The sequence below is a fragment of the Mytilus trossulus genome, chromosome 12 (genome assembly GCF_036588685.1).
Source record: "Mytilus trossulus isolate FHL-02 chromosome 12, PNRI_Mtr1.1.1.hap1, whole genome shotgun sequence".
In the NCBI taxonomy this organism is placed as follows: domain Eukaryota; kingdom Metazoa; phylum Mollusca; class Bivalvia; order Mytilida; family Mytilidae; genus Mytilus; species Mytilus trossulus.
In genome coordinates, this window is record NC_086384.1 from 23956423 (window position 1) to 23979985 (window position 23563).

Consider the following 23563-nt stretch of genomic DNA (forward strand, 5'->3'; position numbering starts at 1 on the left):
TGTAACCTTGTGCACATGGACATTTCTACCCTAAATAATAAATGCACATTTATATCAAATAATTTTAATTTTGTAGGTGTTATCACCATTCTACATATTCCAGTTATTCAGTTGTTCTCTATGGTACGCTGATGAATACTATTATTATGCCTCAGCCATTGTCCTAATGTCTGTCATATCTATAACAGTCACAATTATACAGACCAGACAGGTAAGTTTATCATTATGTAGTCAAAGGGGAGAGGTGTTGAATAGTGTAGAATTTTCTGTAGAACACTGATTAATACTACATGTATCACTATGCCTCTGCAATCGTCATGTTGCAATGTTGGTCATATATATAATAGTCACTATTATACAGACCAGACAGGTAGGTTTGAGGTCATAATCATCAGTCACAGGGGAGAGGTGTTGAATAGTGTAGAATTACTGTAGAAGGGTCTTTATTTACTTAATTAGAAGGCCATAACTTGTATCTTCTTTATTTCTATTTGACAGAGATGTTACTTTATTTAATTTTCATACTTTCTGTAACATATAAAAGTAAATGATGTTAGTAGGTATTCAACAAATATATAGTTACCCTTATTTTCAGATGCAAAGAGCTTTGAGAAACACCATTGATTCTTCCAGTATAGTTACTGTATGTAGAGGAGGGGATGGTGAGTATATTGCTGATTCTTACAAAAAGTTACCTTTAGGAGCTGGACTAATAAAAAGTCAACATACTCTTGTAGGATTTTTAATTTTAGTTTCTTTTCTATATTTCAGAGTTTTGTATGACCTCCATTATTACTGAACTTGTATACATTTTTGCATCTGAAGCAGGCCTCTGGGTGCAAGATTTCCTCCCTGTATTTAAGACCCATTGGTGGCCTTTTGCTGTTTTCTGCTCTTTGGTCATGTTCCTCACTTTGATTCTCAATTTTATACTTTGTAAATTGTCTTCCTGTTTGCTAGCACATTAGTTACTGACTTTTGAGAGCAGTTCAAATAATGTGAATGTATATTAGTTCAAATATCTAAAACATTTATCTTTTTTAAATGTATATATCCATAATTGGAAAACAAAGAAAATTAATCACTGCTAGAAATGGCTGATGTTATGAAAATTATCTGGGAAGTGGGAAAAGTATATTTATTTTCCAGTATCTATATTAATAAAATGTCTTTGGTAAGTTGTATCTATGAAATGAAAGTTGTTATACATTTGTCGTCTGAATCAAATTTTAATCTAAACTGTACATCTTTTGTAGAATATATTGAAATTTCATCTGAAGATCTAGTCCCTGGTGATGTGATAGAAATACCAAGAAATGGGTGTATCATGCAGTGTGATGCTGTATTAGTGGCAGGCAATTGTATTGTCAATGAAAGTATGCTGACAGGTATGAATTTGTTTTACTGAAAGCCCTGGGGGTTACTAACTATCCTTTTAGGTATAATTGTGCTGACAGCACTTGCCAAATCATACCCTGTTCTAACAAGAAAATATTGAAAAACTTACCCTGTTCTAAACAAAAATATTGAAAAACTTACCCTGTTCTAAACAAAAATATTGAAAAACTTACCCTGTTCTATATACGCTCAGAAAATGTATACCCTGCTCTAGACCTTATAAAAATGAATGCAGTTCTAGAACTAGGTTCTAGACTGTATCTTAAGCAGTTAAATAAGTGATCCTGTTCTAAACAAATACTTTGTTTAAAAAAGACACTGTTCTCACAGCATGACATGAAAAAATGCTACTGTTTTAATATAACCAGCCGGCATGAAATAGGGATCCTGTTCTAACCAGCAGGGCATGAAAAAATTACCCTGTTTTGATTTGAGGCACACGCATACCACAAAAAAAAATATAGGAAGTAAGTTTTACTCAAATAAACAGTTTTCCTCACTTTTAAGTTTTACTCAAATAAACAGTTTTCCTCACTTTTAAGTTTTACTCAAATAAACAGTTTTCCTCACTTTTAAGTTTTACCTAAATAAACAGTTTTCTTCACTTTTAAGTTTAACTGAAATAAACAGTTTCTTCACTTTTAAGTTTAACTGAAATAAACAGTTTCTTCACTTTTAAGTTTTTTTTCAACATGCTTGAAGATATTGATTTAATAATTGGTACATAGTTTTGTAATAACAAGTTACAGACCAAGTTTGATTGTTGTTTCGATCTGATGATTTTGTGCAGAATCATTGTCCTTGGACTTAAAAAAGTAACTTAAAAATTTAGCTATTATTCTCCTTGGGAGACTGACTTTAAGATTCATATCTGAATGAATGAAAATATGTTTATTTTCTTTTGACAGGTGAAAGTGTACCAGTAACAAAGACTCCATTACCAAATCCTAAAATGTCTAAATCTCAGGATGATATATTTTTCCAAATTAAGGAACATTCTCGTCATGTTTTGTTTTGTGGTACTCATATCATCCAGACTCGTTACTATGGAACCCACAAAGTTAGAGCTGTTGTACTAAGAACAGGTATAATGTATTCTGACTTAAAAATCTTTCATGTGATATCGTTAGACTGAATGATGTCAAGTTATTAAAAACATTTTTTACCATAAAATAAATTAATGCTTTTTGTGTCTTAAATCATACTTTCTTCTCGTACTTACTGAGTGAATCAATTGATAATTCATAGGAATTATTTTTTAAAGATTTTTAAAAAAGTCAGTAGAACTGTTCAAAAAATTATTTGAAGAAAACATGATTATAAGGGACTCGGATGAGAAGATTATTTTTGAAATTTTCTATGAGTTATCTCCCAGCTTATTATATTGCAGTTACTGATATTTAGTTGTTGTCTTTGGTATGCTGATATGATAATTTGTTTCTACATCTTTTTACCGGTGATACAAATGAATATTTTTTATGTTCTTTTTGTAATGCAAATGAATTTTGGCCTATATGTGTCTTACATGCCATTAATGTGAATATTCATTTCTTATTAGGTTTTACAACAGCTAAAGGAGAACTTGTAAGATCTATCATGTATCCTAAACCAGTAGACTTCAAGTTTAACAGAGATACATATATATTTGTTGGAGCCCTGGCAGCCATTGCTGGTATAGGATTCATCTATACCATTGTATTGATGGTAGGATATTTATACAGTCAAGTGTAAAGTGTGTACTGTTAACCAAATTATTTTGTTTATAATTTATGCTTCAAGAAGTTGTAATTCTTGATGTACCAAAATAAGGGAAGATCAAAGTTTTACATATTTGCCACTTTGAATATTCAAGTTATTTTTCAACTCATATAAAGTTGTGAAAATAAATCATCCACAAAACTTACTTGGTTTACAGACTATAACATAGCTAGAAAAAACTTGGACCACAGTCTTGATTTAGATTTTAGTTATGAAACAGTTGAAGCTTTGGTGTATGTGAGCATGCTACAGATTTGAAATAAAAGAGAATGTTCAGTATTATTAAATGATAAATCTCCTATTTTCTACTTTTCAATTTATCTCAGTTAATGAGTTTGGATTTTAATTACTAGGAGGCACTGTATGACCCTAAAACTTTAGTGAAAGAAAGACATATATGTTATGTACAGGTAGATATAACATTGAAAAAATACTAATTGTGAGACTAAATTTTTCTTCCAATTATGCATATTTCATTTTACAATGAACTAAATGTTTAATTACTTAATTTTAATATGTTTTATCTCAATTATTAATCTAATTTAGGTACAAGCAGGAGAGCATCCATCCGACATTATAATTCGTGCCCTTGACCTGATAACAATAGCAGTTCCACCTGCCTTGCCAGCAGCACTCACCATTGGGATTGTGTTTGCCCAGTACAGATTGAAGAAACAACTTGTATACTGCATTAGTCCTAGAAGTATCAATGTCAGTGGCAGTATCAATGCTTTCTGTTTTGACAAGGTTTGTTGAAGTATGGTTATTGCTTGCAAGTTTTCTCCAGATTACAAAGATCCATGATGTAAAACACTATGAAATGTTTTGCTAAAAAAAGAATAACTCTTAAATGAATGACACCAAATTGAACTTGACAAGTCAACAAACTTGTCATTTTCAACCTGAACATTGCAAATTTAGGACTACAAAATGAGGTGGCATTACAAATTTTGTGAATTTAATAGATATGAAAAAAAAGTTCTACAATTGTCTCCCTTCCAACCGAATCCCCATCTTACATAGAGTCTCTAACAGAACTGCGTTTACAGGGAAATTCTAAAATATTGATTTGTTGTAAGTGCTTTTATAGAAAAAAACATGATTTGCTGTTATGAAATTAATGGTTTTTTTTGTGTGGAATAATTCTTCACTAACTACCAGTATTCAGTAGCAATTTCTCAGATTTTTTGCATTGCCTTTTTTTTTTTTAGAGTTTTTATTGTATGTTTTAAATTTTTTAGATATCTACATCTGTGGAATATTTGAAATGCATTAGTTTGAACGTGTATGGTTTTATAAAACTGCAAAATCCATGAACTTATACCTCATACCTTTCTTTGAGATTATTTTTTTTATAGACTGGTACCCTCACAGAAGATGGTTTGGATATGCATAGTGTTGTTCCAGTGGAAAATGACAAGTAAGTGGTAAAAAAGGACAGATAAAGTATTCATTTAAATTCTTCACTCAGTAACATGAATTTTGATCTAAAGAGAGAAAATGGGGAGAAAACTAGCTACATGTATATGCTCTCTTGGAAAACTTTAGATTAAGACGTATTGTTGTTAATTTTCTCTGAAAAAACGTGACAGAATTTATATGTTAAATTGAAGAAAGTGTTTTTACAATTACATGTAAAATTTTATGTTGATTCTTTTCTTCCAATGCAGTTTAGACAAGGAGTACACTGACTTGAGTAAAGTGAACAATGACAGTTTTATATCTGCAATGGCCACCTGCCATTCTTTGACTCGGATAGAGGGTGTTCTAAGTGGTGACCCATTAGATCTGATCATGTTTGAAGCTACAGGATGGGAACTTATTGAGGAAGGGGAAGACTCTTCAAAGTTTGACATGATTGCACCTACTATAGTCAGGCCAAAATCTGATGAATCAAGATCCTTTGACCAACACTTTAAGGTAAAGAAGGCTTCGTCTGGTAATTTGATACTATAAATCCACTTTCAATTTATTTTGGTCACTTTCGCGAGTAGGAAAAATGAAATTAATATAGGATATAGTGGTATGTCTAACTAGGATCTTATCTCTGATTCTCATATGAGTATATAAAAAAGTTAGAAATTTACAAATTGAAATAGTGGTCACGATTGATAGAAATTCCTTTATGTGTAAATTTTAGGAGTAATGCCAGTTTGGGTCCTTCCTGACACGGCCTTACTAACAGGCTAAACACTTACCGGGTGACGACCGCGGTTTTATCTTTGGTAGAAAATTTCAGTTCATGCTATCAGGGTTTTTTATAAAAAATTATATGTCATTGGAATTCTTTTTAGTTAAAACATACAGTTTAATTTTTATGAAGCTGACAGGTTATCATAATATCATGCTTACAGTTTACCTTTTTTTCAGCCATTACAGAAAGAAATTGGAATAATTCGTCAGTTTACATTTTCCTCTAGTTTACAAAGAATGTCTGTGATAGTGAGAATGTTAGGATCACAAAACTTTGATCTGTTTGCCAAAGGAGCTCCAGAAAAAATAATTCAGCTTTCAAAACCAGATACAGGTAAGTCATTTTACATTTGTTGAAATGGGGCAGGCTATTTACCTGAAACAAGTTATTCATTTTACTTTTGTTGAGATGGGACAGGCTATTTACCTGAAACAAGTTATTCATTTTACTTTTGTTGAGATAGGACAGGCTATTTACCTAAAACAAGTTATTCATTTTACTTTTGTTGAGATGGGACAGGCTATTTACCTGAAACAAGTTATTCATTTTAATTTTGTTGAGATGGGACAGGCTATTTACCTGAAACAAGTTATTCATTTTACTTTTGTTGAGATAGGATAGGCTGTTTACCTGAAACAAGTTATTCATTTTACTTTTGTTGAGATGGGACAGGCTATTTACCTGAAACAAGTTATTCATTTTACTTTTGTTGAGATGGGACAGGCTATTTACCTGAAACAAGTTATTCATTTTACTTTTGTTGAGATTGGACAGGCTATTTACCTGAAACAAGTTATTCATTTTAATTTTGTTGAGATAGGACAGGCTATTTACCTGAAACAAGTTATTCATTTTACTTTTGTTGAGATGGGACAGGCTATTTACCTAAAACAAGTTATTCATTTTACTTTTGTTGAGATGTGACAGGCTATTTACCTGAAACAAGTTATTCATTTTACTTTTGTTGAGATTGGACAGGCTATTTACCTGAAACAAGTTATTCATTTTACTTTTGTTGAGATGGGACAGGCTATTTACCTGAAACAAGTTATTCATTTTACTTTTGTTGAGATTGGACAGGCTATTTACCTGAAACAAGTTATTCATTTTACTTTTGTTGAGATGGGACAGGCTATTTACCTGAAACAAGTTATTCATTTTACTTTTGTTGAGATGGGACAGGCTATTTACCTGAAACAAGTTATTCATTTTAATTTTGTTGAGATGGGATAGGCTATTTACCTGAAACAAGTTATTCATTTTACTTTTGTTGAGATGGGACAGGCTATTTACCTGAAACAAGTTATTCATTTTACTTTTGTTGAGATGGGACAGGCTATTTACCTGAAACAAGTTATTCATTTTACTTTTGTTGAGATGGGACAGGCTATTTACCTGAAACAAGTTATTCATTTTACTTTTGTTGAGATGGGACAGGCTATTTACCTGAAACAAGTTATTCATTTTACTTTTGTTGAGATGGGATAGGCTGTTTACCTGAAACAAGTTATTCATTTTACTTTTGTTGAGATAGGATAGGCTATTTACCTGAAACAAGTTATCCATTTTACTTTTGTTGAGATGGGACAGGCTATTTACCTGAAACAAGTTATTCATTTTACTTTTGTTGAGATGGGACAGGCTATTTACCTGAAACAAGTTATTCATTTTACTTTTGTTGAGATGGGATAGGCTATTTACCTGAAACAAGTTATTCATTTTAATTTTGTTGAGATGGGACAGGCTATTTACCTGAAACAAGTTATTCATTTTAATTTTGTTGAGATGGGACAGGCTATTTACCTGAAACAAGTTATTCATTTTACTTTTGTTGAGATGGGACAGGCTATTTACCTGAAACAAGTTATTCATTTTAATTTTGTTGAGATGGGACAGGCTATTTACCTGAAACAAGTTATTCATTTTAATTTTGTTGAGATGGGACAGGCTTTTACTTAAAAAATGGTGTGTTGTTTTACTTTTGTTGAGATTGGACAGGTTATTTACCTGAAACAAGTTAATCATTTTAATTTTGTTGAGATGGGACAGGCTTTTACTTAAAAAATGGTGTGTTGTTTTACTTTTGTTGAGATGGGGCAGGCTTTAACCAAAACAAGTAAGTCAATTTACTTTTGTTGAAATGGGACAGGCTATATTCCCAAAACAAGTTAGTCATTTTATTTTTGTTAAAATAGACCAGGCTATTTACCCCAAAAAAAAATACTCATAATACTCTTTTACTGAATTTGATAGGCAATTTTTCCATGTATATATTTGTTTACTAGTAATGCTGCATTAGGAAAAAATAGTGTATACAAATGTATAGAAGATAGTGTAAAAACATCATCATTTTACAACACAATATGATTGGAAAAAGCAAAACAGAAAACCAAACACTATTTAATATAGAATAGAATTATATCTGCATATATATTTTGAAACTTCCTTTGGAAAAAAAATTATGCTAAGTTTTAATGACAGATATTCTGATGAATACCATATATATTTCAGTTCCTGATGACTACCATGACAAGTTGATGAAGTATACACAGCATGGATACAGAGTTCTGGCCCTTGCATGGAGACAGTTACCAGCTAAGCTTAAATATACTAAAATTCAAAGAATTCAAAGGTAAATCTTCTTAGATAAATATTGCCAATTATATTATTATTTTTTAATTCTGAATTTCTACATATGAATAAAAAGCTATGTGTCAGTGAAGATCTTAAAAGAAAATAACAACTAAAAATCAACATAGAGGAATAAGAAAGAGTCCATGCTGTATTTCAAGTTCGACTATGTACAATCTAATTAAAAACCAATCTCTCATCGCTCCTGTTTTCTGATATGTTGCGTGGGAGATCTAACGAAACCCTGTTTGAGGGCACATGTGAGTGTGTCTTTTTCGACCAATGAAAATTAGTCTTCGACGATCTTGAAAGTTTATCGTGAGGTAAATGGATGTAACTCAATTTTATTTACAAAGAAATCGTCAGTCAAAAGAATTCATAAACTTTTTTGATTGGCTTATTGATAGGTCCTCAACTCATTTACATATCATTATAAATTCATAACTTCTAGTTCACTCACATGTGACCTCAAAGAGGACTTCAATAGAACTCCCACGGGACATATCAGAAAACAGGATCGATGAGAGGTTGGTTTTTAATTAGATTGGACTATGTTTGAAGTATTAACAAATAGGAATAAAATCAACAGAATTTACCAAAGATCTGCAAATAACTTACCCGGTAAATTGATTATTTCATAAAAAGAAATCTTTTATCATAAATATTTTATATGCAGATATTGACCAAATGTATACATCAGAATTATTTATAACAATGTTTCAATTAACAGGGAACAAGTTGAGAAAGGATTAACTTTTCTTGGATTTTTGGTCACAGAAAACAGAGTAAAGCCTGAAACTACACCTGTTATAACACAGCTAAGACAGGCCAACATTAGAACTGTAATGGTTACAGGTTAGTATCATAACTTACTAAAGGCAAGCTTGTATATAGGAAAATTCAGCGAGGTTTGTAACATTGGTGGAATTGATTTTCTGAGAGAATTTACTGCACTTTTTAGTTCAACAAGAGATTTAATGAGTAACTTATATATTTACCTGAATTCTTAAGAATTCTGTCTGTAAGCCACCAGTTTCTATAATATCTCAATTTTTCTTAAATTTATTTTCATGAAATTTGAATATAAGAATTGACCCAAAAAATGTTCCTTTCAATTTCGATAGCTTCCAATTTTGTCATTTCAGAGTTATGGAACTTTATTTATTGATTTTTGGAAATTTTGTTGTTTTCATAGGGCTAAGAATGGAATATGTATCAGAACTATTTTTGTATGCTTTGATTAGTTTGGAAATTTTGTTGTGTTCATAGGGCTTAGAATCAATAATGTATCAGAACTATTTTTGCATGCTTTGATTAGTTTTATATAGAAATCTTTTTTTTTGACGATATTCATTTATAATATTACCGTATACAAAAGTATTATAAAATATAGCATCAATTTCATCCTGTTTCTAGGAGACAACATGTTAACAGCTTTAAGTGTTGCTAGGGAGATAGGCATGGTCCCTCCTAAAGAAAAGATTGTATTAGTTCAAGGTTATCCTGAATCAGGCAAAGTTGAAGCTTATATAGAATTTGTTTATGCAGAAGAATATAAACAGGAGACCTCTAAAACAGGATCTGCTTCTATAGAGGTATGAATGGTTGCTTTATAGATAATGATGGCTATAAGAAACATATATATTAAAATATGAATCTCTACTTGTTTTTAATAAGTATGAAAATTAATGATGTGTGTTTTTAAAGTACCCGGTAAGAGGAAAAGTTATGTAAAGAAAAGTTAATGTTACCTCCAACTTGCAAGTAAATTAATTATAATTTTACTACCTAGGGTTTTATTTTTTTTTTAAATAATTAATAAATGCAATTTTCAAAAGATACCTACCAGTATAACTTTCTCTTTCAAATTCTCTCTCCTTTTACCAAGTTTTTTTTTTTTTTTATGGAAATTTCAATAATGTTTTACAATTTTTAGCTAACCTGGCCCAAAGGCGTCCATTGTTGTCGTCGTGATCGTCGTCAGGCATCGTCTGTATACTTTTACAATAATCTTTTCCTCTAAAACTACTGGGCCAAATTTAACCAAAGTTGGCCATAATCATCATTGGGGTAACTAGTTAAAAAAATGTGTCCAAAAATATAACATAGGGGTAATATGTAGATTTTGGCTTATAACTCTGAAACCAAAGCATTAAGAGCAAATCTGACAGAGATAATAACTTTCATCAAGTCAACATCTATCTACTTACAAATTTTCAGATGAATCAGACAACCAGTTGATGGGTTGCTACCCTTGAATTGGTAATTTTAAGGAAATTTTGTCGTTTTTATACGCCCGTAGTCTTTTAGACGGGACATATTATGATATACCGTTGTCCGTCCGTCTGTCTGTCTGGCGTAAACATGTCACACCGTAACTTGAGATCTGTATACTTATGGTTTTGATTCAAAATTTTATTTTTAGTGATATTTAGTTTTTTGTAAACAAAAAACCATGGTGGGGGGTTTCCCGCCGTGTCTCAAAAACTATAAGCATGGTTATTGCTTAAAACTTTCTCAGAACTATTTATGATTAATGCATATAACTTCCACATAAGACGTCGGGCGTATCATGCGCTCATGGCGCAGCTGTTTATTATATGATTGTGAACAAATCTTGATGATAACTCTTGTGCTGAAAATGTTTTGAATTCAGAATTGTGTTTACTAGTGAACAATATTTGTTTCTAAACTGTTTACTGATAAATCTGAAATTTTCAACTATTCATCTCAATTATATTTCAAGGAGTTTTGGTGTTTGTTATAATTTTATAATGATTATACGGTTTTATACCCTGACTCTTTCCCCAGAGAGGCAGATTTTCAGAACTAAAGTTTTGACAAAACTTGGTTTCATATGATCCAATACTTTATCATTAAAAATTATTTTGTCATGCAATAAACATTCCTTTCTTATGGTATTAGGTCCACATAGAAGAAATGTTATAGAATATTCCTTCCACTGAATAAAATATTACAGTATATCTTTTTGAAGTTATAATTTAAATAATATAGCATTGTTTATATAATAAGTTTCCAGCGAAACTTCTGTGATGATTAAACAATTATATGTTGACATTCTCACCAGACGTACAGATCATATTTCATTAATATATAATTAAATTGTGGTTTACTTTTTTTTAACCTGTTTTAATGGAAACCACAAGCCATTTTGCACTTGAATAACAAAAGAAAATCCTTTTTGACTCCCTCTTCTGTTGATGAAAAAGATCATAGACGTATATAAAAGAAAAGGGGAGAGTTTAGAAAGAATTATTTGAAAAGTATTCTATATGGAATTTCAATGCTTACTACATCATTTAAATTTTTCTAATTTTGTAATGTTAATTGTCATTACAGGAAGTTGCAGTTGACATTTTACCAAGAGATGATGGGAATAATTTCCATTTTGCTATTGATGGCCGTTCTTGGTCAGTAGTAAGGACACACTTCCATGATCTGCTACAAAAGGTTGGTGAAAATATCTTTGAAAAAACTTATTATGTCCCCTTGCCTGCATGTTTGTATAAACCATTTGGCATGAGATTCTTTAAGTTAAGATGAATGACAATCAATATATCTATATTGCTCAACATGAAAGCAAGAATTTATATTGCAGTGATTTCCAAGAACAGTATTTGCTAGATTTTAGTCTTTGTATTTATATTGCAGTTATGTGTAAGGGGAACAGTATTTCCTAGATTTTAGTCTTTGTATTTATATTGCAGTTATGTGTAAGGGGAACAGTATTTCCTAGATTTTAGTCTTTGTATTTATATTGCAGTTATGTGTAAGGGGAACAGTATTTCCTAGATTTTAGTCTTTATATTTATATTGCAGTTATGTGTAAGGGGAACAGTATTTGCTAGATTTTAGTCTTTGTATTTATATTGCAGTTATGTGTAAGGGGAACAGTATTTCCTAGATTTTAGTCTTTGTATTTATATTGCAGTTATGTGTAAGGGGAACAGTATTTCCTTAGATTTTAGTCTTTGTATTTATATTGCAGTTATGTGTAAGGGGAACAGTATTTCCTAGATTTTAGTCTTTGTATTTATATTGCAGTTATGTGTAAGGGGAACAGTATTTCCTAGATTTTAGTCTTTGTATTTATATTGCAGTTATGTGTAAGGGGAACAGTATTTCCTTAGATTTTAGTCTTTGTATTTATATTGCAGTTATGTGTAAGGGGAACAGTATTTCCTAGATTTTAGTCTTTGTATTTATATTGCAGTTATGTGTAAGGGGAACAGTATTTCCTTAGATTTTAGTCTTTGTATTTATATTGCAGTTATGTGTAAGGGGAACAGTATTTCCTTAGATTTTAGTCTTTGTATTTATATTGCAGTTATGTGTAAGGGGAACAGTATTTCCTAGATTTTAGTCTTTGTATTTATATTGCAGTTATGTGTAAGGGGAACAGTATTTCCTAGATTTTAGTCTTTGTATTTATATTGCAGTTGTGTGTAAGGGGAACAATATTTCCTAGATTTTAGTCTTTGTATTTATATTGCAGTTATGTGTAAGGGGAACAGTATTTGCTAGATTTTAGTCTTTGTATTTATATTGCAGTTATGTGTAAGGGGAACAGTATTTGCTAGATTTTAGTCTTTGTATTTATATTGCAGTTATGTGTAAGGGGAACAGTATTTCCTTAGATTTTAGTCTTTGTATTTATATTGCAGTTATGTGTAAGGGGAACAGTATTTCCTAGATTTTAGTCTTTGTATTTATATTGCAGTTATGTGTAAGGGGAACAGTATTTCCTAGATTTTAGTCTTTGTATTTATATTGCAGTTGTGTGTAAGGGGAACAATATTTCCTAGATTTTAGTCTTTGTATTTATATTGCAGTTATGTGTAAGGGGAACAGTATTTGCTAGATTTTAGTCTTTGTATTTATATTGCAGTTATGTGTAAGGGGAACAGTATTTGCTAGATTTTAGTCTTTGTATTTATATTGCAGTTATGTGTAAGGGGAACAGTATTTCCTTAGATTTTAGTCTTTGTATTTATATTGCAGTTATGTGTAAGGGGAACAGTATTTCCTTAGATTTTAGTCTTTGTATTTATATTGCAATTATATGTAAGGGGAACAGTATTTGCTAGATTTTAGTCTTTGTATTTATATTGCAGTTATGTGTAAGGGGAACAGTATTTCCTAGATTTGTCTTTGTATTTATATTGCAGTGATTTCCAAGAACAGTATTTCCTAGATTTTAGTCTTTGTATTTATATTGCAGTTATGTGTAAGGGGAAAAGTATTTCCTAGATTTTAGTCTTTGTATTTATATTGCAGTTATGTGTAAGGGGAACAGTATTTCCTAGATTTTAGTCTTTATATTTATATTGCAGTGATTTCCTAGAACAGTATTTGCTAGATTTTAGTCTTTGTATTTATATTGCAGTTATATGTAAGGGGAACAGTATTTCCTAGATTTTAGTCTTTGTATTTATATTACAGTTATGTGTAAGGGGAACAGTATTTCCTAGATTTTAGTCTTTGTATTTATATTACAGTTATGTGTAAGGGGAACAGTATTTCCTAGATTTTAGTCTTTGTATTTATATTACAGTTATGTGTAAGGGGAACAGTATTTCCTAGATTTTAGTCTTTGTATTTATATTGCAGTTATGTGTAAGGGGAACAGTATTTCCTAGCTTTTAGTCTTTGTATTTATATTGCAGTTATGTGTAAGGGGAACAGTATTTCCTAGATTTTAGTCTTTGTATTTATATTGCAGTTATGTGTAAGGGGAACAGTATTTGCTAGATTTTAGTCTTTGTATTTATATTGCAGTTATGTGTAAGGGGAACAGTATTTCCTAGATTTTAGTCTTTGTATTTATATTGCAGTTATGTGTAAGGGGAACAGTATTTCCTAGATTTTAGTCTTTGTATTTATATTGCAGTTATGTGTAAGGGGAACAGTATTTCCTTAGATTTTAGTCTTTGTATTTATATTGCAGTTATGTGTAAGGGGAACAGTATTTCCTAGATTTTAGTCTTTGTATTTATATTGCAGTTATGTGTAAGGGGAACAGTATTTCCTAGATTTTAGTCTTTGTATTTATATTGCAGTTATGTGTAAGGGGAACAGTATTTCCTAGATTTTAGTCTTTGTATTTATATTGCAGTTATGTGTAAGGGGAACAGTATTTCCTAGATTTTAGTCTTTATATTTATATTGCAGTTATGTGTAAGGGGAACAGTATTTGCTAGATTTTAGTCTTTGTATTTATATTGCAGTTATGTGTAAGGGGAACAGTATTTCCTAGATTTTAGTCTTTGTATTTATATTGCAGTTATGTGTAAGGGGAACAGTATTTCCTTAGATTTTAGTCTTTGTATTTATATTGCAGTTATGTGTAAGGGGAACAGTATTTCCTAGATTTTAGTCTTTGTATTTATATTGCAGTTATGTGTAAGGGGAACAGTATTTCCTTAGATTTTAGTCTTTGTATTTATATTGCAGTTATGTGTAAGGGGAACAGTATTTCCTAGATTTTAGTCTTTGTATTTATATTGCAGTTATGTGTAAGGGGAACAGTATTTCCTAGATTTTAGTCTTTGTATTTATATTGCAGTTGTGTGTAAGGGGAACAATATTTCCTAGATTTTAGTCTTTGTATTTATATTGCAGTTATGTGTAAGGGGAACAGTATTTGCTAGATTTTAGTCTTTGTATTTATATTGCAGTTATGTGTAAGGGGAACAGTATTTCCTTAGATTTTAGTCTTTGTATTTATATTGCAGTTATGTGTAAGGGGAACAGTATTTCCTTAGATTTTAGTCTTTGTATTTATATTGCAATTATATGTAAGGGGAACAGTATTTGCTAGATTTTAGTCTTTGTATTTATATTGCAGTTATGTGTAAGGGGAACAGTATTTCCTAGATTTGTCTTTGTATTTATATTGCAGTGATTTCCAAGAACAGTATTTCCTAGATTTTAGTCTTTGTATTTATATTGCAGTTATGTGTAAGGGGAACAGTATTTCCTAGATTTTAGTCTTTGTATTTATATTACAGTTATGTGTAAGGGGAACAGTATTTCCTAGATTTTAGTCTTTGTATTTATATTACAGTTATGTGTAAGGGGAACAGTATTTGCTAGATTTTCACCAGAACAAAAGGGACAGTTAATAGAAACATTACAAGAATTAGGGTAAGATTTTGATTAAAGAAAATTTGTGGTAATTTTATCAAGTGATAAAAAACCTTAAGGGCCCACAATAATTTTTGAGTTATACACCTTGATTAATTCTATAATTTGGCAATTTGACAAAATATTTGCTTTGACCCTTTGACAAAAGTTTTAAAATTACAAAAAACTTGAACCACACACTTTATGGGAAAACTTTCATTAGATATATAGCTGTTTGACAAACACTTATTTTAATCATTGAGTAGCTTAATATTTTCTTTACAACAAAACATGGTTAAAAAGTTGAGCTGATTTTTACAGAGTTATCTCCCTGTAGTTTTATGTTCCACCTTCAATATAATTTCAGTTACTTTGTTGGTATGTGTGGAGATGGAGCCAATGATTGTGGGGCCCTGAAGACTGCACATGCAGGGATATCTCTGTCTGAGGCAGAGGCTTCAGTTGCCTCCCCTTTTACCTCTAAAAACCCTAATATAGAGTGTGTACCTACACTAATCAGGTATGTTAACCTTTTTTAGTCATATACATTTTTGTCCAATATTGAATTAGGTAAAATGAATTTTTAATACATTGCAATGAAAGTATAAATTAAATGTTTTTGGATATTTTGTTAAGATAAATGCATAGTAAAGAATAATAGACATGGTTTATTACATCATACATTTACTGTCAATGATTTGCATTTATTTATTTTAAGATACTGTGGATTCATTTATTTGTGTGGGTACCAATTTTCGTGGATTGAGGAAAACTTGCATTTTCGTTAATATTTGAATGCGTGGTTTTCCAAAAGTCTGCATTTAATCATACAGAAAATTTGCAATTCGTTAAACACTTAAATTTGCGTTTTCCCTGTACCTACAAAGTCCACGAAAATTGGTATTCAACGAAATATAACATACCTGTCAACCTCTGAAAATGAAAAGTCAGGTCATGACCTGCATTGAGAAAAAAAATCTCAGGTCATAACGCGTACGACATTTTGCGGGCTCAATTGAAGAACAAAAATATGTTTACATATAATTTATATAGTCAATATGTATATAAAACAGTTAGAACATGTATACAAGTTTATTTCAGACTATTGTTATATTCCATAGTAGCAGACTTGGCATTCTTTAAAAGAACTGCACTTGGTTTCAGTTCATAGCAATGCAAATGTGTATTCATTTTACAAGAAAGAAGAGCACACAGTGTATCCTTATTAAGATCAGCCCTAAACTCTGTAGCTATTTTCTTTACTAAAGAAAATGCCCTCTCACTGTCTGCATTGCTGTTTGGTAAAACCAGTAATGTTTTAGGAAGTTTTGACAAAACAAAAAATCTTGGCTTGTTAAGAAAAATGTCATGCAACTTGGACATTTCTCCCCAAAATGTACCAATGTCAGTTTCAGGGGAAGTGCAAAGTGGAAGTTCATCTAATGGGGTCAACTGATAGTCACTGAACTCATCTTGTAGCTTGTTGAAAATATCGTTACGTAGCTCAGGTAAACAAGTCCTACATTTTGACTTTTGGTTACATTGAAAAAGACCGATAAAACCGAAGGTCGTATTACTTCTAAATACCGGAAACAATTCCGGTCAGAAATCCGGGTGAAACGGGTAATGTTAGAAATTCCCGGGACCCGCCGGGTAAAGAAAAACTCCCGGGTGAGAGGTGAAAATAACGGGTGTCACCCGCAAAAAACGGGTGAGTTGACAGGTATGAATATAATGAATCATCAGTAGACAGTTTGTTCTATGGATACATTTTTATTCATTGGATACCATTTTTTCTTGGATTTCATGGCAAGAGTGAACCTTGAATTTAAATATCCAAGGAATGACATATTTTATATAGGCTTTTGAGTTCAACAAAACCATTAAATTTAATATCCACGAACATGTTTTTTTTTTTCCTAATCACCAAAAATTGGTTCCCATGATAATGAAAGAAGCCACAGTATATAAAAGAGATTAAGGGATAAAGGGATAATCATCAATGAGACAGCAACCTAACAATATGTTTAGTTTCTCTATTTTATCAAATTAATGTATATGTATGATTTTCAAGGTTATGAAATATATATAGATTCATAGAACTAGTTTTGCTAATGAAATGTAATGAAAAATATATGTGTGAATGGGAAATTTTGTTTAAGAATTGTACCTCCTATTTACTTCTTTTGTCCATTATCTTCAAACCAGCATGTCATTGTTTTCTGCCCCTTGCATGGGTATGAACTACTTCTGTCAACAATTGTGATAACTCAATACAGTATCTCTTAAAACATGTTGTTAACATTTTGGTTTTGACAAAAACATTTGACTGATAACTGATGAAGTGAAAATAAGTCTATATCCTTGCTAAAATGTTATGCATGTATTCTTTTAAAAGTTCTTAGATTGTTATATTACAATCCTATTGCAAGATATATGATTGGTTTTTGTAATCCACAAATTTCATACCAGAGTTAAATGTCCTTAGTGAAATAAATCCTGCCCTGCCTTTTGTATTATTCTTATGTCTGGATTGGTAACAGTATAATTTCGATAGGGAATAACATTTTTTTAATAATTTATTTACAGTTATCATTTTGTTTATTGATTTTTTTTTTCTTCAAAAATTCCCCATAAAATCCTGAAGCAAATGTTTCTAAATCTAAGAAATATGTATCAAAATTGTATATGTATGTTGTGTTTGTCTATCCTGCTTTTATAGCTTCTATATAGTATGTCTGCTAGCATGCTTTTGTTTCCCTCTATAGAGAAGGGCGAGCAGCATTAACGACATCCTCTGGAATCTTTAAGTATATGGCGATGTACAGTTTGACCCAGTTTCTGACAGTTTGTATATTGTATTGGGTAAGTTGTTAATAATTTTGTGCACCAAAGCTGTCTTCTTTTACTTTTACATCAAGTTGCGATAGTAGAAAAAAAATTGAGTTCCAAAATAAGCTATAAAAATGATCTCTTTAAATGCTGAAAGAATGATTTCTATTATACAGTTAAAAAAAATCCTAATGATTTTAAGAATGGTTCTGAAAAGCTTGAAAAAAAATCAAATAGAAGTTAACAAAATGAACCATGAAGTCAAGTAATACAGAGAAAATATTATACAGGAATTTGTGGCAAAAAAAATTTTTTTTTGAAATATTTATGAAGTAATTATTTCCCACACTGAATAATTTTGATCCATCAATTTTGAAAAAAAAACTTGATTCAGAATGGGAAAATTCTACATATTATGTAAAAAAAAAATGAGATAATGATCGCGCGATCGAGAGAGCTTCTATATAGCAACTTGAAGTGACAATAAAATAAAACAGCTATAAATAGCTATAAATAGGAAGTTATAACCAGATTTACCAACATCTATTTTATACAGATTATCCCACAATATCAGCTTATCAATTTTAAGTAATTAAATGTTGTCATTTTTAATTTGCAATACATTGAAATTAATTTTATTATGGTAAAACTGAAATAGTTCTATAAATTTGTTTTTAACTTTATTTAACATTTCCATTTTAATATTTAACTTAATTTAAAAAAAAAAAAGATGTATTTTGGTAAGCATGAAAAATAGATATAAATGTATGTAAAAATGTGAGGTGAACTGCCATATGAATATTTTTTCAAAGTATGTGACAAATATTTGTTCAGTGATATTTTGTTAAAAAGGTAACAGTTTCATGGAAAGGGTGGGATACGGGGAAGGAGAGTTTGTACACACTGCTTACTGCATTAAAAGTGCTTTTAACCAAGACATTTCAGTAATATTATATTTTTAATCAATCATCTGATATTATTAAGCACTTGTAATGATATTTGACAATTGATTTTTAATTACTTTATTGGGTAGATATGTTGTTTACAACACTTACAATATTGAATTCAAAAATAATTCTAGTGATATCCAAAACATTTAGATGAATATTCTAGTGATATTCATGAAGAAACTTTACATTTTCATGGAATTTTCAATATTACATTTCATTTTTCATATTCATGTATTTGTCTTTGATTAAAATGAACAGGTTCCAAGTAAGTACAATGTGTTGTATTTATGCTCACACTTGTGATTTCTCTCTAAAATCCTGCAGAACTTTGTAACATGTAAAGGACCCCCTGGCTGTTAATATACCGCTGCAGCATGTTGTTATCTTTGTTTATGTTCTGGTGCATGATTCTGCATGATTTTAATTGGTACTTGCAAAAAAGTATCAAACTAATGGAATGGAATCTTAGTTAATTTTTTACTACAAAAAAAACACCTGTTTTTTTTTACAACTGATCAAATTATTTCAATTCTTAAATTATTTTTCATTATGAAATCCTGTGTAGAAGTCCTCTATGAAACCTATCTTGAATAAAAAAAAAATAGTGTTAAGTACACTTTGATATTCATGTAGACCCTACAGGTTTGCTTTTTGGATCTCTCTGAAGCTTTACCATTAGCAATAATTTTCGTAGAAAAATATAGTGATAGATTTATCATTTTCTCCACTTAAATCTTTTATATAATACAAAGCTTTTCAGTATTTAAATTCACACATCCAACAATTGTCATGATGTCTAGTAAAATTGCTGCTGAAAAAAATGTTAATTATTTGATCTATTGCAAAAATAGGTATTCACATTTTCCCTTATAACTCTTATCTTATTTTGCCACAACTGTTGTAGTTCAAAAATAAAACAAACAAAACATGGGAAGAACCAAAACTTTTTATAAATAGAATAAATTTTAAAGTTTTGGCTGACAATTAAAGTATGTATTTCTGGTGTGACAGGGAGGGAAGAGCATGTTGGCAGACATGTATGGGATTATTTAAATGTGCAGCGTGTTTTAGTCTGACGGAATTTACCTCTGTTTGTATACTCAGTTGGGTGAGTTTTTATATCAATTATTATAATTTGAATTTGAACAAGGTGAACCATCACCTGAAGTGGTAATCGTGCGGTTGGGTAATAGTGGGTGGATACCTAAAGGTATTCACAGTTGTCTTTCACTATAAAAGTAAAATAAAACAATAACAAAGACAACAACACCCATCAATTACCGCATGGTAAGAGTTTATTATGGTCCACATGTTTCGCCAACAAGGGTGGCGTCTAAAGGACAATATTATACATGAAATCAAACCGTGATGAAGTACAAATTTTGGCGGTTGTGTGGTTGGATAAACAATAGAGATTGTTATGACGACGTTATAGATATAAAAAGAAAGTGAAAGTAAAATAAGAATCTAGTATAGTTGAAATTGAAAGTTAGTCAATAAAGTTATTAACGATGTGGTTAACTGCTATTCTTGCACATCTATGTAATTGTCCTCGTGGAGGTTTCTAGTGGTAATGATGTAGAAATGATGGAAGTTGATCATAAAATGTCAGTTCATTTCCAAAATTGGACAACACCCTACTGGCCATCCAGTACCAATTCAATTGGGCTTCACTTGCAGGGAGTTATAGTTGTTAATGTCTGTGTCATTTTGGTCTCTTGTGGACAGTTGTCTCATTGGCAATCATACCACATCTTCTTTTTTATTAGTTCAATATACACAGTTTTTGGTGGTTTCTTTAGATCACTTTGTGTTTATGTTTTCAAACATTTAATGTTTTATAAAAAAGTAGATGTGGTATGATTGCATAACAATGAGACAACTGTCTACAAGAGACCAAAATGACACAGACATTAACAACTATAGGTCACTGTACAGCCTTCAACAATGAGCAAAGCCCATACCGCATAGTCAGCTATAAAAGGCTTAAATTATTTTGGTTTTTGTTGATGGTTATAGTTTTCTCATATCAATTATTTTACATTTCAAGGCCATTATAGCTGACTTTGTGGTATGGGCTTTTTGCTCATTGTTGAAGGCCATATGGTGACCTTTAGTTGTTAATTTCTGTATCATTTGGTCTCTTTTGGAGAGTTATCTGTTTGGCAATCATGCATCATCTGCTAATTTTTATATAAATTTTGAAGATAAAACAGGTATTAAGAAAACATGTCTTTTTCTTATAGATTTTTAAAGATGCTTGCCAACAATTTCATGAGTTTTCTTGACTTTTCAGATTTCAATTTTGGAGATAATTGTGCTGTATTTTAAGCTTGGCCTTCATAGAACATAGATTTTACTGTCACACATTGAGTTTATCTAGCAACACATAGGGGAGCTAGGTAAATGGATATTTGCAACAGTAAAATCAAGTTTAAATGCTATCAATGATATATGAGTCAATTATTTAATCCAGCATTTGTTTTCCAGATCTCTAACAACTTAACAGATTTTGAATTCCTGTATGTAGATCTGTTTATACTTACTACAATTAGTATATCATGTAAGTTTATATATTGAAGATTTTTTTAAAAGTTTATATTATTATAAAGTTGAGAATGGAAATGGGGATTGTGTCAAAAAGACAACAACCCGACCATAGATCAGACATCAGCATGTTTATGAGATCTCGACCCTCCCCCTAAACCTCAAGCCAATGTATAAAAGTAAACGCATAACAATACACACATTGAAATTCAGTTCAAGAGAAGTCCAAGTCTGTTGTCAGAAGATGTAACCAAAGAAAATAAACAAAATGACAATAATACATAAATAAATACAGACTACTAGCAGTTAACTGACATGCCAGCTATAGATTTCAGTTAAACTGACTGGATTATGTCTTCATAATATGAATGTATACCAGGTTTAATCCCTCATGTAAGGGGTTAATATTATTGTCTAGATGTCAGATATGAAAATAAGGCATCTTATTTAAATACACAATGCCTCAGTATCACATAACATTGTGACTACAATACAATGTATGCTATAGTGACTACCATACAATGTATGCCATAGTGACTACCATACAATGTATGCCATAGTGACTACCATACAATGTATGCCATAGTGACTACCATACAATGTATGCCATAGTGACTACCATACAATGTATGCCATAGTGACTACCATACAATGTATGCCATAGTGACTACCATACAATGTATGCCATAGTGAGCCCAAGTCTATCTTCTCTTTGTATATAAATATATTGTGCCCAAGAAATGGGATTTTTGTTTGTATTTATTCAAAATTGAACTATTAAAGAAAAACTGTGAAACAAAGCCAAGTCAGCAAATTCTGATTGAATACAATATTCCTCAAAATAAATAAGGCTCAGAGTCAGTTTTTGTGTACTCATCAGGTTTTTTAATGAGATTTAGGTCATTTCATTGCTGTATAATGATGGCTTAGGCTTTAATTGTTTGTTGAAATACTTTTTGAAACTGTTACTTCTGTATAAACCTACTGGTTGTATAAGTGCATGTTTCTTTTGTGTTTCATTAATCCTACAAAATCATGAAGTAGTTTGAAGTTTTGTCTATAAATTTAAAAAACAATTAATAAAAATTAATAAAACAGATTTTTTATAAACAGTTGGAGCCACTGGAGCCTATGATAAGTTACATCCAGAACCACCACTGATAAACCTATTTAGTATTGGTCCAATCCTGACTCTAATTTTACAGACAGGGATACAGGCTGCAGCTCAGGTTTTTGTCTACCTCAATGTTCAGACACAACCATGGTAAGTCAGATGAACTCTGTAGTGTAGTCTAGAACTCTGTAGTTTGCAGTAATTACTTTTATTATACCTCAGTTATCATATTTTATATAAAATAAGAACACAATATTTTGAAAACATTTTCAAATTGCAAGTGATGAACCATTGGACCTTAATGAAATCATTTGACTGCAAGCATCATTATATTTTGCGGATTTTCAAAAGCAGCTTGGATGATTTTGAAAATACTGAGGTAGTTACGACATCGCGTTTTCTTGTTGTATCTAGGGTTGACTTTCATGCAGGACATAGCCTATGAATTTAAGAATATTTATTAAGGTAATGTTAAACAGTATTGTTGGGTTTCTGCTATTTATATTACGATAAAGTTATTTTATCCCTGTCATTTATTTTCTTGTCTTTTTCCATATAACTAAACACTTACTGATTGGATATTTGGTAAGAGAGTATGTTTATTGTCCCCTTTGATACATCTTTTGCCCTTGGCTAGGCATCAGGGCAATTAGATGTATCTTGGGACAATAAACATACTATTACGCTCATGTCCAGTCAATAAGTATACGATATCAGTACTCAATAAACATACTATTCCGCTCATGTCCAGTCAATAAGTATACAATATCAGTACTCAATAAACATACTATTCCGCTCATGTCCAGTCAATAAGTATACAATATCAGTACTCAATAAACATACTATTCCACTCATGCCCAATCAATAAGTATACAATATCAGTACTCAATTAACATACTATTCCACTCATGCCCAATCAATCAGTATACAATATCAGTACTCAATAAACATACTATTCCACTCATGCCCAGTCAATAAGTATACAGTATCAGT

At 30.9% G+C, this 23563-nt stretch overlaps 1 protein-coding gene across 3 annotated transcripts in view; it reads left to right on the plus strand.

Annotated features, from left to right (window-relative positions):
• LOC134693409 (polyamine-transporting ATPase 13A3-like) overlaps nucleotides 1-23563 on the plus strand; it is an 82416-nt gene that overhangs the window by 52713 nt on the left and 6140 nt on the right. For all 3 annotated transcript variants that reach the window (XM_063554222.1, XM_063554223.1, XM_063554224.1), the window contains 18 exons: nucleotides 77-211; nucleotides 596-662; nucleotides 1257-1388; nucleotides 2307-2483; nucleotides 2957-3102; nucleotides 3703-3903; nucleotides 4515-4576; nucleotides 4827-5076; nucleotides 5527-5683; nucleotides 7862-7982; nucleotides 8712-8836; nucleotides 9398-9576; nucleotides 11342-11452; nucleotides 15069-15148; nucleotides 15495-15647; nucleotides 17896-17992; nucleotides 21400-21472; nucleotides 22570-22720. In XM_063554222.1, the coding sequence (XP_063410292.1) occupies nucleotides 77-211; nucleotides 596-662; nucleotides 1257-1388; nucleotides 2307-2483; nucleotides 2957-3102; nucleotides 3703-3903; nucleotides 4515-4576; nucleotides 4827-5076; nucleotides 5527-5683; nucleotides 7862-7982; nucleotides 8712-8836; nucleotides 9398-9576; nucleotides 11342-11452; nucleotides 15069-15148; nucleotides 15495-15647; nucleotides 17896-17992; nucleotides 21400-21472; nucleotides 22570-22720 (2417 nt within the window). The remainder of the gene's footprint in view (nucleotides 1-76; nucleotides 212-595; nucleotides 663-1256; nucleotides 1389-2306; nucleotides 2484-2956; nucleotides 3103-3702; nucleotides 3904-4514; nucleotides 4577-4826; nucleotides 5077-5526; nucleotides 5684-7861; nucleotides 7983-8711; nucleotides 8837-9397; nucleotides 9577-11341; nucleotides 11453-15068; nucleotides 15149-15494; nucleotides 15648-17895; nucleotides 17993-21399; nucleotides 21473-22569; nucleotides 22721-23563) is intronic.